At 39.3% G+C, this 16,509-nt stretch overlaps 1 protein-coding gene across 1 annotated transcript in view; it reads left to right on the forward strand.

Annotated features, from left to right (window-relative positions):
• Nucleotides 1-11,857: 11,857 nt before the first annotated feature.
• The window catches only part of LOC115061505 (inactive dipeptidyl peptidase 10-like), a 120,322-nt gene continuing 115,670 nt past the window's right edge, over nt 11,858-16,509 (forward strand). Inside the window, exon 1 of the mRNA XM_029529860.1 lies at nt 11,858-12,285. Within this exon, the coding sequence (XP_029385720.1) occupies nt 12,229-12,285 (57 nt within the window). The 5' untranslated portion in view covers nt 11,858-12,228. The remainder of the gene's footprint in view (nt 12,286-16,509) is intronic.

Here is a 16,509-nt window from a genome sequence, read left to right on the forward strand (position 1 = left end):
ACGCTTAATCAGTTGTCCCCATCAAATTAGGAAAAGTCATGAAATATGGAGCAAAAAAAAAAAAAAGCCAACTATTGTTTTTTGAATGATAAACATTGATTGGGGTCAAATTGACCCCAAGGATAATAGGAGGGTTAAGACCACATATATTGATTTCATTGCAAGGTAATATATAGCGGCCGTGGTAATTATAACAGGACGAAAGAGAGAATTTTACACATTATTCTCTGTCAGGAGAAGTTTAGGTGGATGAATGGGTCAACAGAAAAAAGGAATATGAAGGAGATGTTGTTCAATTCCCATTTGAAAGATGCAGCTTGTGCTCTGATATCCCTGACTAATCCTGACTTGACAGATATGTTAATGTGAAAGTGTTTTCCACCATCTTCACTTTAGCATCACCTATAAACATTATGCCTATACCTGACCAAGCCATAACCTTATGTTATTGTAACCATGGTGACAAGTGCTATTTATAGAGTCATACAAGCTAGACATAAAAAAAGAGAGCTGTATGGTTGTTCAGGTTGTTTGTCAGGTCAAGTATCCAAACTCTGCTTTTACACTCACATGACACAATCCTCCCAATTTAACACATATTCAGCATGCCAATTCAATTTCAACTGCATTTAATATTTGCAATTAGTGACCAACCAGCCAGCTAAGTAACATTCATCCTGACACAGAAGTCTCTATGACATACACTACCAGTCAAAAGTTTGGACACACGTTCTCATTCAAATGAATAGGAAAGTGTGTACTTTTGACTGGTAGTGTATATACATACAATCTTGATACAATGAAATAAAGCCATATTTAAGCAGACATTTTTGCAGACAGTTCCTCTTGGATGAAGCACAGTATTAGGGCTATTCCTATATCATTCAAGGTTTATTCAGTTGCAACTCTCATTCCCAGTCCAGGTTTTTATGCTGCTGGTTGAGCTCTACAGTGTCATTGTAAGAAGAGATGGTCCTCTCTGAGCCTCCATGTGACAGTCAGCCCTGCTTGCTATAAAATAGTGCATACTAATCATTGTTTTCTGCTGGCCCCTTGATCTAAGAAAAGGAGGCTTATTGTATGATGATGGTGGCTGAATAGAACCGCTGGAAGATTGTAAGAATAGACTTCCAGGCTGTCTTCCTACACTGACGACTGCATGACTACATTCTTCAACAGAGGAGAGATTGAAAATATAGTGCTGTACCTTCACTGCAATAGTAGAATGACTGCAGTCAATTCCTTTTTTAAACGGAATGCATCAGTGTAAAAAAATAGTGGGACACTGAAAGCAGCTGCATGGGATGATGAAAATATAGTACCTAGCTATATGTTTCTGGATAGAGCTTCATTTAGGGAAGGACTGGAAACAATTAGAGAGAGCTTGTGAAAAGCAAGCATTTATCTCCCAAAACCAGATTTTTCACTTAAAGGTGAAAGGTAGAAACCACATGGTAAATGGAGAATTTGTATTTCACCTTAAATTTGTTGTGAACAACAAAAAGCCAGTATGAGGACACTGAGCATTTCCAATTGAATAATTAATTACTTAACTAAAGTGGTTATAGTAGCATAGTGGTTCGGGCTGTTGCCCCACAATAAGAAGGTCGTGGGTTTGGTTCCTGGCCTGAGGCCTTTCTGTGCGGAGTTTGCATGTTTTCCCTGTGCCTGTGTAGGTTTGCTCCCACCGTCCAAAGACATCGTATTTGGGTTAACTTGTGACTCTAAATTGTCCATGAGTGTGAGTGGTTCTTGGTCTCTGTTTGTCTCAGTGTCCAGCGAGTACCCCTCACCCAGTGTGAGCTGGGAGTGGCTCCAGCAGCCCTGTGAACCCAGAAACGAATAAGCGGTATAAAGATGGATGAATGAAATAATATCATCAGCCTGTTTATATTCACTACCATGTTACTCTTTGTAAAAGTGTAATGGACTCTCATTTTACAATATCCCATATTCACAAACGTTAGCTTGTTTTTGCTAATTTAGCAGCTGCTATTGGTCTAAGGTGGGTGCTAGCAATAATAGGCTACATCACAATTTAAATGTTTTTTATATAAATTTTTCATGCTATTGGTTTGTCACCATGTTAATCACTGCTGGTTCATTATGTGGATGTGTTTCAGTGTGTGGACACATTTCTTTTTTTTGATTCTGGCATCAAACTATGGTTCAAGAATTGTGAAATGTTATCTATTTATTAAAAATGTTTGGCTCTGGGACATAATTCATGCTAATGGAAATACTGATGTGACTGGAAACAAGTTAGCTATCACACCTGCAATGTGATTGAGCAATAGCACTTCTTTGCTAAAACGATGCAATGGAATCCTAACAGTAATGACGTCATTATGCAAAACGTATCCTGTGACATAAACCGGTTGTATATTAACTCCATTATCTACATTGCCGTTTTCTCAAAATCACAATTTAAGTCAATGTTTCGGTCCCTCAGAATAATGAACCTCAGCTTTCAGCTGTGAGACTTGTCATTATTGTGGTTATTATTGTTGTGCAGGCCTATTTTACATGAGAATGGAAGCTTGATGGAAGCTGATTGGCTATCAAAGCAGCCTGGACATGATTTTTGCTCCTTTCTGAACAAGGACACTGACACTGAACTTTTTTCAGTTTGGGGAATTAAAAATTCCCTATTACACAAATAAGTGGAAGTCGAATGATTAACTTCCACCTGCACCTGCCACAAGCTTCAGCAGCAGTGACAATTCTGGGAATCCATCGAAAGAAAGAGGATGAAGACTTCCTTCGTCTCATCTTACTGGGAGAACAATCGACTCCCTGTCACATTGATATCTGCCGTCTGTATGGGAGGTAAAAGGAAACACATAAGTCAGTGGGGTCACTGCTAATGAAAGCACAAAAATAATGCCATCTTGCATCATGGGAAGTGGAGGTGGAAATTTATTTAATGATTGTGTGTGGCTGTTGAGTTTACTGACTCAAGGGTAAGACATCAGATCAGCTTTTCCTCCGCTAATGACTGAAAGGCTGAGAATAAAAAAAAAAAATGAGGCTTTGACTGTTGCAGAACATATAAATAAACACCATCCTTCAGAATTGAAGAAAATGTGGAGGGAGAAATGAAGGAGGAATGCATCTGGCAGTTTTATTTCCTGTTGCCGATTGAGGAAAGTAGTGACGACACATGACTCAGATCGATGGTTGATGGACTGATCAGGTCAGGTTTTGGACTTACATGGCACCACTCTCTGACCAAAGGCCCCATGCATTTAATCCTCCACGTGAACCCCAAAGCATTTGGCTGCATCAGCAAATAACTCATATACTCACGTAGATCAAAGTAGAATCAGTCATCACGCCATAAAAGATTATATACACTAAATATAAATGAAAGGCGAACATGGTGGAGGAAGAGATGAGACAGATTAAAAGGAATTTCTGAGTGGACAAAGTTAGGTTACTGTGAAGGAGCATAATTCGCATCATCCTGCAGATCATTTCTTGAGGTTTTGCTTTCTGAATATAAATTTAGAATTTGTTTGGTGTCTTCAGAAGATCCAACAGAAGTTAGAGGGAAAAATAGATTGAGTGAATTGGTTTATTAATATACCTCAAAAGAAACAAAAATAGAGGCTGGAGAAACTAAAATAAGAGGAGGTTTTGAAAAATCTTTTCATTATTACATAACCTAAGACACATTATCCGCAGGCCAGAGATTACAAAAGAGTCCGAAGGATTAGTACAGTGGGAGCCTATGTGGGCCAGGGCAGCGTGGCAGGACTGAATGCCCAGAATCAGATCATTGTAAAGACAGAGGGCTTTTTTTTTTTTTTTTTGCAAGCACATCCACTGGAGCAGCTGATCTGTTTTAGCAGCTTTGGTGAAATAGCTTGGTGGGAGATTTCTTTTTCCGTGAAGGGGAAACCATTGAAAGTTCAATAACACAGCACAGTGTGTGCCAACTGTGGGTGGATACAGGTAGACATGGTTGCCTGCTTAACCACATGGCAAAGCATTGTATCTAGTTAATGAATAAAACAGTACTGTGCAGACTGTGCAGCGAAATCCACACCTAATTCCTCAAACACGTCCCTGTTGCAACAGACTCAAGTCAGCTAAGACAAAAAAAACAAAACAAAACAAAATAAAACATAAATTCATTAATTGTGCTCTAGATGGTCTATAGTACTTTACTGTGAAATACAACATTTCCTTGATTACCAATAGTCAATTGAGTGTCATTGTGTTACATTTTTCCCTTGTGAAAGTGGACATTTAAAAGAAAGAATATCTTCCATTACCATTTTCCAATAACTCATTCAAACATACCTAATTGATGATGCCGCCCTTGCCAGTGAGCCATTGACTGTCTTTAATCTTTTCAGTCACTGCAGGTGTTTTAACTGTAAACATTGCTCATCAGGTCAGTTCATCAAATTTCATCAAGTTCTGTCCTCATGTGTTTTCAGGGAATCTGTTCCAGGAAGTAGTCCCTTTTTATGAACAGCATAATGCTGTTCATTTAACAGGAGCAGAACAAAGCTTTATACAATTCCATCGAAAATTAGATAAGTAAGAGTAGTAAAAAAGTAGCAAAAAAAAATCCTCTTTTATGAAATTATATATGCTTTTTTATCTCTCTAATAACACTGACAAATACTCTTGCAGAATACTGCATAGCCTACTGAAGATGCTAGGTAGTTAAACACAAGCTAATGATCCCTTGAATGAGTACTGGGACAGTGACAAGCTGGGACCTATGTATGAAACAGGACTACTACAAGTTCAAATGAAATGCTTTAACCCTGGATAGCAGTATTTTCTCACCAATGTATTGCTCATATATATGCTAAATATGTATAAAAGTATTGTAGCCACTGGTTCATTCATTTTGAATCTCTTAGATACTCCTAAAATAAGATTCATACAACCAGGCCAAGTCTGAGATAGTGAAACAAGTGGTGAGTAAACACCACTACTAATGTAGTGCACTCAGTGTACTAAGGTTCAGACCTAATAACATCAATCACAGACAAGGCAGGGAGGTTGAAAGCAACGTTTCTTTTTCACTGTGTCAGATAGACCAGGCAGAAGTCAGCATTTCGATGGCACTTAAACCAGGTGTGCCTCAAAGGGACATAAAGTGAAAAGGCGAAGTCTGAAAAAACAGGACAAGCAGGACAAAGGGCTCACACACAGTGGCTTAGAAGGCTGAATGGATGATCTGGCAGAGAGGAAGATGAAACAACAGACATTGTGACATTTTGACGTCATTGGAGAACAAGGATGTCAAAGCAAGTGAACCTGTTTCAGCCCTATCTGTTTGCCTCTCCTCTTCCAGTTGTGCTCACATATAAAGTATATTGATATAGTTGATGCTACAGTAAAGCTTATGTCTTTACATTTATGTAGCCACAAAAGAGAGGAAATTTGGTCCAGTGACTGAAACGTTGCCCGTTATCATTAACAGGAGTAACTACAATGCTCTGCTGTAAGTCCTGATTTTATAACATGTACAGACAAGGTGACCTTGACGACTGGGGACATACTGATGACAAAAGCAGCTCAGATTTGTTAAATAAGTTGCCATGTTCATGTGCAGGGAAAGGACATGTCTTCGGGACAATGAGTAATTCTAGTACATCTCATAAGATCAGAGAAGAGGTCCTCATTACAAGCAGACTCAGTAAACAGATAAGATAAGTAAGTGCACAGAGTAAAACTAAACTGAAAGTCACAGAATAACTGGTCAAAACACAAGAGGGAGTATGTTTAGAGACTGCTGGGCCGCTTGCTGAGAAAAAAGATCAGTGACACAGTGGACAATGGTAATACTCTGGGAGGGGGAAGAAAATGACATACAGCTTAAAACACTTTAGGGGTGAGATCAGCAATCTCTCTCTCACACGCACACACACAAACAAATGACAGCTGAAAACACTCAAAACATTTACTTAGCTAATAAATCAAGAGAGAAATTAGGGCCACTTTCTCATTGACTCATTGCCTCATTGACTGTGATGGTCACTAGAGAAAGTGAATGTCTAAGTCTTTTATATGCAGTCCGTGTAAAAAGAAATCAAAGGAAGATTTTCTTCATTCCTTCCACAAAATTATTTGAAGATTGACTGACAGTAACACAATTGCTTCATTTGCATCATCATCCATACACAGGTTGTATCAGCAAGTCATTCACCGTTTATTTTGACTGTTCACATCTCATCTGGGTGTCTCCTCTCCAAAATATGCAGTTCTGGGGGGAGAAAGGCATGAGTGCTGCCTGAAACAGTAAACTATCCAGGTCCACAAAGCAAACTCAGACAGACATGAAAATATATTTTCTGTTCTATATCTGTAAAGAAGCCATTGTATGAGCACATTCCCAACAACGGAACTGTAAGAAATAACAATTATGTGATACTGTGGCAGCTAAGAGTAGTTACTGATGATTCATTTCCATCTGAAATCTGTAGTGGTCAAATGAATGGATGAGTAAATGAGGGATGAATGTAGGTGCTGTTTCTCTGGGTAATGGTGAGCAGGAATATACTGAAGGCTGATGCTATCTAAATGTACCACAATTGGAATGACAGGGTCAGGGTGTGACTTGGCAGACTTATAGACATTGAAAAAAAGAACAGGCTGACAATGTGAAAACCACAGTGTGGTCTTGCGTTTATCATCATCTGTAAATGGAAGAGATTTCATTAACAAAATGAATTCAAGATGCAAGACCTGTGGATTTTTCCATTTTGAAAAAGATAAAGCATGATCACAAATAGTACAGTGAGTGGAAACTCACTGTAGCTCTGCAGCTAAAATCTCAGCCGTGTCCCGTGTCAGCACAGTCTATATCTGGTGGCATTTTGGTGTTCAGGAGTGACACATTTCCTCTCACACTTTGACCTTTCATGCATCAAAAGGTTGCGTCTCCCACTATCTAAAATGGATGAGCACGTTTCATGACAGTAAGCTGTGGCCTTCAAACTGTGATTGAGCCGACAGAAGAGAGAGCCTTTACCTAATAAAGTTGAGGCAGCAGGAACGAGCTCCAGCGGACTGTACACCCACTTTTCTATGGAAGAGCTCCGAACAAGCTATAACTGGCAAGATACCCTCTGCTGCAGACTTCCTACCTCCTCTAAACACACAGCCAAGAAGGGCTGTGCTGATCATTTTGTCTGGTGTGTGCCTGAGCATTTTTTGAGAAGATGTTGCTTTTTCTTTAGTAGTAAATGTTGACTATATATATATATATATATATATATATATATATATATATATACATATATATATGTATATATATATGTATAGTATGTGGCTGAGATAAGTGACCTTAACACATTTAGTGACAAGTGGTGACAAAAACAACCACCTTATTTCCAACCTTGAATTTCATATGCAACAGTCGACAGTGAATCAGTGCTCGATTAATATTTGATGGCCACTCTGAAGAGAGTTTGGTTAATGAGGATCTTTGCTCTCCTGTTATTCTTTCATTCCTTTGGCTGTTTAAGCTGGGCAGTCCATTCAGTCCCAGACAAGAAAAGATGATGTCAGATGTTTGATTCTGGGAAGGTAAAGAATGTATTATTTATAATGAACTTCATGTTAATCTTTCCAAGACATTAAAGTTACCTTGAAATAAGACTTTTACTGACAAAGCTCAGTTTTTGTTGCGTGGCAGAAACTGCAGGTAAATCCTGCAGTTCCTCTTCAGACCAATAGAGTCTGGCACCAGAAGTGAGTCAGGCTGCATCGACGCCCATGTAAAAATGTCTAACATTACAGAAGAGAAGAAACATGATTACAGCCTAGTAGGAAAAAAAAAAAGAATCAATCTCACTCATTCACTTATTTATTAAAGCTAAAAGTTTATTTATTTTTTTTTTTTCGCATTGTTGTGTTTATTAGAATGTAGATGAGAGAGAAAGGAAGCAAGGGGAGGGGAGCAGCACACAGCAAAAACCTGACCTTGGACTATAATTATACACCATTAAAGTAGATGTCAACTGTGGATCTACGAAGTGAAGCCAATTCTTTCATCGAGTAGCCATCAGGGGGTGACTCCTCTCATTGTAATAAAGAAGTCAAACTGTACTGAAGTCTGTGAGATAATTCCTGTACTTCTCACTTCATTTGTTTGGTTAGTAAATGTTTTCCTCCTGAGTTTGTCTCCTCAGCTTCTCGTTTCAAGTCCTCCAGGCAACATGATATGAAAAACAGAGGAAAACAGAGGAAACAGAGGAAAAACAGATGAGAAAGCAATGAATCGCTTTATGGAATTGTGCTTTCAGTGTGGCTGATAGACTGACACTTGACTCAAACCAGGCCTTTTGCAGTGTGTTCTACTTGGTGAGCCACCAAAGACCCCCTTAAACCCGATAGTTTATATTGTTATATGTAGAAGTGAGGATGTGGCCACGTTGATTGACAGGTTGCTGGATGTGTGTTTGTAACGGAGACTAACGTGCACTGAAGTCTCTGCTTCACTGGGTTTCTTTTTCTGATCTTTGAATAACTAGGAGTAGGTAGACTCCTTCCAAATGGTGACAGGGGAGAATCATTACTTACAGTCTAAGTTTTTTTTTTATGTAACATTAATACATGAGAGTTTGGACTGTTATTTTATTAAAGTATTTTGTTCATATTCAATATCATGTATTGGCTTGCTTCTTTTAATATTTCTTCCCTCCTCGTGTAATATTGTAGTGTCTTGAAAGCCAATGTGGTCTGGGAACCAAGTGTATGATGCTTGCATAAAAAAATACGCATTCATTGTCCTCTGTCAGTTGATTTCATCTATTGATCTTATTGTCTCTTTCCTTTACTGCCAGAGTGAATCTCTCTCTCTCTCAAATTCTCGCATCATCTTATCTGATGAGACACCTTTGTCCTCACAGTCCTCGAGCCAATTACGTTTTTGACCCACTGTGCCACAACTCATCACCTCCGCCTAACCTTCAGTATATTTAAGGTGGTTCACCTGTGGGCCTCCATTTCCCCCCTGCTGGTTTTATTGATCCCTCAACCACCTACAGCCTCTAACCTCCAGGGGGATCCTGTCCAATACCTTAACTCCAGCCATATCTCCACGGGCATCTATATAATGAAGAGACCTTTTGTTATTTCTGCCACAAAAAGTGTTGACATTCCCTTTAATACCATGGGATTGTTATTGAAATGCCCATTGGTCATGTTAGTGATTATTATGTTTTGTGCAACATGAGCTCCACACTTGGCGTCAGAGATTTACGATGTTTTCAAAAGTAAGCAGCAACCAATTTATCTTATGTTATGTATTAACAGGCGTTTACAACAGAAGTAGCAAATAATATCCCTCAGACTGCCCCTACTGTAGGGTGATTCTCATGGCTGTGCATATTATTTCTCTGGGAAATTAATACAGATTGATCAAGTGTAACAATGGGAAAGGAATCATGCACCTTTATTAAAAGTTGAGAAGAGCTGAGAATAGATGTTACATGTAAGTCCAGACAGACGAGAAACAACACAGCAGTGATCACATTTAGATATGTTTACACAATCCATGGTGTTTCACTACTGTAGATTATAATCGTCCCTGATAAATTCAATGAAAATCAGCATGATGGAGTATTTCAAACAGAAACAGTCTTATCAGCAAACTGTGGTCATTTACTCTGCTGTCCACATTGTTTTGAAATATGTTACTATTCTTTTTGGAAGATAAACAGTCTGCAGCAAACAGCATAATTACTCTGGAGTTACTACCTAATCTTTTGCAGACCAATGCATTAATACTGGTGCTGGGGAACAAGATGTGAAGCTGTGGACAGAGGCGCAATAACTTATACTGAAGTTTTTGGTTTGTTTTTTTTTTCAACATGGGGTACCTGCTGCCTGCCTGATTTTTAAAGGGTACAGTTGGATTTGCTGAGCTATAAACTAAAGTTTTATCAGGAATTCATACTTTATACTTTATATTTTGTTTAACTTCACCTGAGATTGCCTGAGGGGGACAGGCAAGATGTTGTTGCACTATTGTAAACAGGATATTTAACATCCCGGATGAAATTTGTATGTATTGAAGCACAGACTTATTTTGAAGGACGGGGGCTAGCATTCCTGCGATCATATTTCTCAGATGTTGTCAGCATGACCATTTAAAATTGTGTACTGTGCTTTTGGACTTTGGTCTGTGGAAGCCTGATTGGCAGAGTCTGGTCGTAGGGCATAGGGCATATTCAGCCCCCTTGCTCTATATGATGTAATGGCTGTGAGCCAGTCCTGCTTGTCCTCCTTGTTTCCACCGTGTTTGGTTTTGTTGGGATTTTGTCTTTCTCAGGATTGAATTAAAGTTATATCTCAGGCAGCACAGTGGATTAGTGGTTAGTGCTTTCTGTCTGTTTCTCTCTGTCTGTCTCTGTGTGTTGGCCCTGTGATGGACTGGAAACCTGTCCAGGGTGAACCCTGGCCTCACCCAGTGTGAGCTGGAATTGGATAAGCAGTAGAAGATGAGTGAGTTAAGTTGTATGTCGTGTGGTCTTGCTTCTCTTGTATTATGTCATCTCTTGGCATACCAGCACATCAGTAATCAATCTTTATTTCCTCTTTGATTGGGAAATTTCTTTGGGAGGGAAATAAATTCAGTCTGCTCTGCACTCTTCTTGGTTGTAAATGTCAAATGAATTTAAAAACATATTTTTTTTGTAACAATTTTTCCACTCACGCATAAATCAACTGACTAGTGGAGGTGTGTGTCTGTGTGCACGTGCTGTAAAAAGTATAGTGTTTGTTTGCTAGCAGGTCCAGGCACCATCATCCTGTATGCAAAAGAAAATGTCCTATTTCTTTACAATTAAAGTTGCTGTGGATTGTAAAATAAATATTTCCAGTAAATGGGTCCACCATTCTATATAACACAATTAAAATATTAGACTGAAAACACAAACAAGAAGAGAGGGGAAATGAAGAAGACAAAAAGTTTGTTCAAGTTTACCCTTTTAATTTGTTTCAAAATGAGACCATCAATTAAATAAATAACATCATGTTGCATTGGAGCCTTTAAAGCAGAGACTTTGATCATAAATTCAGTAAGAAAACATTTACTAACCTAATAAATCAAAGGAGAAGTAGGGAATATTTTCACATTGACTTCAGTACAATACAGCTTGACAGCGCAGCTGCATAGTGGTTAGTTCTGTTGCCCCACAATAAGAAGGTTGTGGGTTCGGCTCCCGGCTTGGGGCCTTTCTGTGCGGAGTTTGCATGTTCTCGCCATGTCTGTGTGGGTTTGCTCTGGGTACTCAGGTTACCTCCCACCGTCCAAAGACATCTAAATTGTCTGTAGGTCTGAGTGTCAGTGTGAGTGGTTGTTGGTCTCTGTCTGTCTCTTTGTGTCAGCCCTGTGATGGATTGGTGACCTGTCCAGGGTGACCCCACCTTCACCCACCAGTGACCCCGAAACATGTAAGCGGTTGAAGATAAATGAATGAGCAATACAGTTTCTTCTTATAACCAACGGATCTGCCCCTGATGGTCATTAGTCTACATCACGTACCATAGACAAAGCATGTTTACCACACAAAATGGCCTGTCCTTCTTCCTCCCTGAGAATATAACAGACATATTCTTTCAGCACATTTCTCCTAATATTTCCAGTCACAGTGAATCCATCCAAGATTGTGGGAAATGTAATCTCTGCAAAAAAATATGGAGCTTTACAAGCAGCACACTGTCGTCATCAGTTTATCTTGATATGCAATCGGTGCCCATGGAGCAATATGCCATCTCTAATTTTATCTCAAAGGCTTCATTCGTGCACCAGCAACTGTCGACTATTATCTATTAATTATTTAGGCTTCACAAAAAAGGACCTTTTTTAAAACTGAAAGATTGAAATTCTTTATAATTATATATTATCAGGGTTTGGATGCCCAGACAGATCCTGTGATTGCCTTCCCCGCCTGTTCTGTCGTATATGGGTTCGTGAGGGCGAACTTGACTGCGCAGCATTTCCGTCGGATGAATGAACAGCCGCGCTAGGGCTAACAGCTGGCGCACCAGCAGGGCGAGTCTTTACGCGCAGGGCATCACTGGCTGGGAAAACACGCGTGTCACAGAAGAAGAAGAAGAAGAAGAAGAAGAAGAGGAGCCCGGTGAGCGTCCGCAGTTCGTCACTCCGTCCTCCCAGCAGCTGCGCGTTGCCGGGCGGGTCACTGAGTCCACCCTGAGCCGAAGCGCCGGAGCTGTCCACGGTGCTGAAGCATGAACCAGAGCGCAGGAGCCGCGCAGCACAGCCGGAGGTATTCGGCTGAAGGGAAGGTAAGGGAGCCGACTGAACCAGTGTTGTCCGAGCCCTATCGCCTGGGTCGGGATCCGTGTTGTTGCATGAATGTCTCTGGCGCTGAAACTTTCTGTTTTAGATGTGGTGCAAAACTTCCTAAGAGAATAAAGTTGACCTCTTTGCTCGGCTGAGTTGCAAGTAAACCACGTGAAGAAAAGTTTTGGGAATCTTATCTGACATATTCCAAAAAAAAAAAAAAAGTGTCAGTTGAATTGTGATGTTTTGTTGTCTTTGTGCGTTGCAAGCACAGTGTCAGATGAATGATTTAGCTGCAGCCAAAATATGTTCCCATTTGAAGAGGTCTCTGTCTCGCTTTATTCAATTATTCATTGGACTGAATACACCAACAAATATGGCAGGGTAAATATTAACATTTAATGTCAATCCTGGCAGAAGACCTCCAACTGCTTTCATGTGATCTTTCCTGCTGTGGGATGGATAAAACCAAGTGTGGTGTTGCATTATAGGTGTGTGTTACCTCAATGCTGCAGAGAGTGGTCCTTTTGAGAACAAGGTCAAGGTGATAAGACTGAGTGGTGGAGCGTTCATCGCAAAAACACACAGGCAACAAATTTTTATGATGGGCAGTCTGACCAGCATTTATTGTCAGCATTACTTTCATTAGACCTAACCTTCACCTGGCTGAAGTTTGCTTTACATAACTTAATCAACTCAATCAACAGTAGCTATGTTTTGTCGCATCCATAATATAAAGGTAACAAGAGAAACTTATAGATCTATGCTAAGGGAAGATGTTGTGCTCATTATCGTCAGTATGCACTGTAAAATCTTACATTTCATATGCTTACATGAAAATGTTGCTAGAATTATAAAAGTAGCATATACGTAGAATGAGGGGACTGTCGAGTGCACATAATAAGGCAGTGCGTGACTGAAAGCGCAGAGCAGATCGCCCCAATAACAACACTTTTCTAGGGCAGCATCAGTTTTATTCCGAGATTATTTAATTTAGGACAACTGAGACAAGAAAACAAAGACAAAATTCATTAGAAAGGAAAGCTCCAGCTAGATAAAGTTACAGAATAAAAACATACAGCATAGTGCCAGGATATAATTGAAGAAATGCAAATTGCAAAGCTGAATATTCTAAGCCTTTCGTTTATGACAGTTAACAGTTGGAGCTTCTTCTAGATAGATGAAACACTGGACATTGCTTTTTGATTTAGTTTGGATGTGATTGACAGACAGATCTAGTCCCATGCTCAAATGAGAGATTTAAACAGGTCATAGAATGGAAACAGATCGAGAAGCCAAAGCAAAGATCTGCTGATTTTGTTTGTGTTTTACTGTCTTGATTTAGGTGAACACTCAAGCAGCAGTGTTTGGAGTTGGATGGATCAGTCTTTAGAAGTGCCTGTGCTGCAATGCAAGCAGCTAATGTGACTCAAAGCAGGAGGACTAGGAGTTCACAGCATTTGTAGTTTTTGCAGATGCACATGTAGATTTGCAGTTGCAAATTAATGATACGGAATGGAATTTAGCATTCAACATTGCGCTTCTTAGCATTTTCTCTATAGTGCATCAAGTTTTTCCACATTCACCTCAGAAAACAGGCAGCTTGGTGTTTAATTATCTTTGTAATGTCATGGTATGAAATACTGATCAAGTGGAAATTAGTCTGTGGCTGTGGATCACTGGCATTATCACTCTGTATGTTCCAAATATTCATCCATTCATCTTCTACTGGTTGTCTCATTCCGGGTCGTCCGGGGTGCTGGAGCCAATCCCAACTCACATTGGACGAGGGCGGGATACACGGTGGACAGGTCACCAGTCCATCACAGGGCCAACACACAGAGACAGACAGAGACCAACAACCACTCACACTAATTATCCTAAACATGCATGTCTTTGGACGGTGGGAGGAAACCAGAGTGCCTGGCAGAATTACACGCAGGCACGGGGGAAGACATGTAAACTCGTCAAAGAAAAGCCCCAGGCCCAGGATCGAACCCACGACCTTCATGCTGTGAGGCAACAGCACCAACCCCTATGTTGCCTTGCTGCCCTGTTCTAAATATAATGGCAATAAAACTAATCAATACAGTATGACTCTAACTTTGCTATTTCTAGAACCACATTAGTTGTGCAAAGGATAATTTCTCTCTGAGGAACAGAAGTTATTTTAAATCACCTTGGTATTTGCAACACTTTGTGTCTGTCCCATTACAGCCAGCTTCCCATAGCCATTAAAGCCAGTTGCAGTGAATGGAAAACGAGCACAATTGTGACATGCAATCAGGATTTTATAATGTCCACATCTGAACAGTTGTGATAACCCTTCAGGTGCTTAAAATTATTTATTTAAATGAAAAATAAAATAAATCAAATCGATCAAATAACATGGACACAGGAGTTACGATAAGGGGTACAGGATAACAAAGTGATTACTCATTTAACACCTTACATCTTTAGTCGCCCCACATGTCAGATTTTCAATGTATATCTTTTTTTTTTTTTTTTTGATGATTGCAAGTTCCAACAAGTTAATCTCTGTCTATTCTTTCAACCACCTAAGGCCGTTTCTGTGTCCTGCAATCTGCCCTTGACCAGATCAAAGGGTGTATGATAACTTCTGGGACAAAGACCATGATAGCTAGTTGCAGCGCATGTCGGTTTGGTGAGGGAGCCTCCCCCCCTCCTTTTTAATCCCATTTAAAGCTCCCACAAAGGATATAAGTGTCATTTGGTATGAGATGATTGTCCAAACGTGTACAGTTTATTTCTATTTTAATCCCAATTAATTTCATTAATTCAAATCATTAAATCCAATTAAATTATCCAATTAATCCTATTTATTTCCAATTCATTTCAATATTTATTTATTTTTTTTATTGTAGTTGAGCAAAATGTGCAGAAAGGTAAAAATTGTCTTGGCATGTTACAGGAAAACTTTAAATACAACAAATGTGGGCCTGTAGGTCCTCCTAGAGTTTTCAAATGAATTCAACTGTTACGCCCTCAGTAATGCTGACATCATCACCTGCATGGCCTTTATCAGGTTATTTAAAAAAACTCAAATGTGTGGGTACAATATAAGATAAATGATTGCTCTATTTATTAATGACAAATGACATTAGCCACTTAATATTTTATTACACAGCCATTTTTGGGCTTCCAGAGGGTTTGTTTTAGGCAGCTAAAGAGGTTTGTAAACAACTGAATCCAGTAGTTTGGACTGAAGATGGTTCTCCGTGTGGTTTGTATGGAACTGGGGTTACAATATCTAACTTTTGCTTTTCCCCGGAGTCAATTCCAATATCTTGGTGCAGTTTGCCAAAATGAAAAGCATTATTGTCAGGCTATATAAGTAATAAAAAAAAAAAAAAAAAGTCAAACTGCCGTTCTTTTTCATATGATGTATTAAGGCAAAATCAGAAAATATCTCAAGAGTGAAAGTGTTAAAGGACTAATATACATTTTAGGAACTACACTATATTCTTACCCTGACAGTTAAATTAGAAGGAGGATACCACTCATATCTGTCTGTTTGATATGAAGCTATAGTCAGAAGCTGTTTAGCTCAGCTTAACATAATAATTGAAAAAGCATATCTTGTTTGTTTTATCACAGCTCTGAGATTGGAATTTGCAGAAAGTCCAGAAGCTTTCCACATGTAGTTCCTGCAAAACCATGTTATTGGCTTTCCACAGATTTTATGCTAGTCTTAGATAGGTGTCTACTGATGTAGCCTCATATTTAACCCTTGTGCTGTCTTCATTAAAAAAAGTGAAACTCACTAAGCTAAGATTGCCCTTTTTTTGGTCAAATTTCTATTGTAAAAAAAATGACAACAACATAAAAATAAAATAAATCACAATAAAATAATTAACTGATTCTGATACAGTAAAAGTGCTGCAGATGACAGTAGGGGTGAGAACTGTAATGAGCAACTGGGAAAGTTGGCCCATCCCCAGACATCTGCGACAGGGCCATAAATCTTGGAAGCACCCAGCACTGTCTATGAACCTTACCTGCTCCCTGTATCTAGACACTTGTGACAGGCCCATAGTGAATAATAACAATAATAATAATAATTAACCTGTACTTATTATGACAGATGTGTTGTAATAAAAACTAATGGTGTCCATCGATTAAATGCAGTTTTTCTGCAGTGTGAAGAGGCAAAACCCAGATATTCCTAAAGTTTGTGGTGAATGACAGGTAAAATAGATAGAAAG

Source organism: Echeneis naucrates, chromosome 21 (genome assembly GCF_900963305.1).
Source record: "Echeneis naucrates chromosome 21, fEcheNa1.1, whole genome shotgun sequence".
NCBI classification, from domain to species: Eukaryota; Metazoa; Chordata; class Actinopteri; order Carangiformes; family Echeneidae; genus Echeneis; species Echeneis naucrates.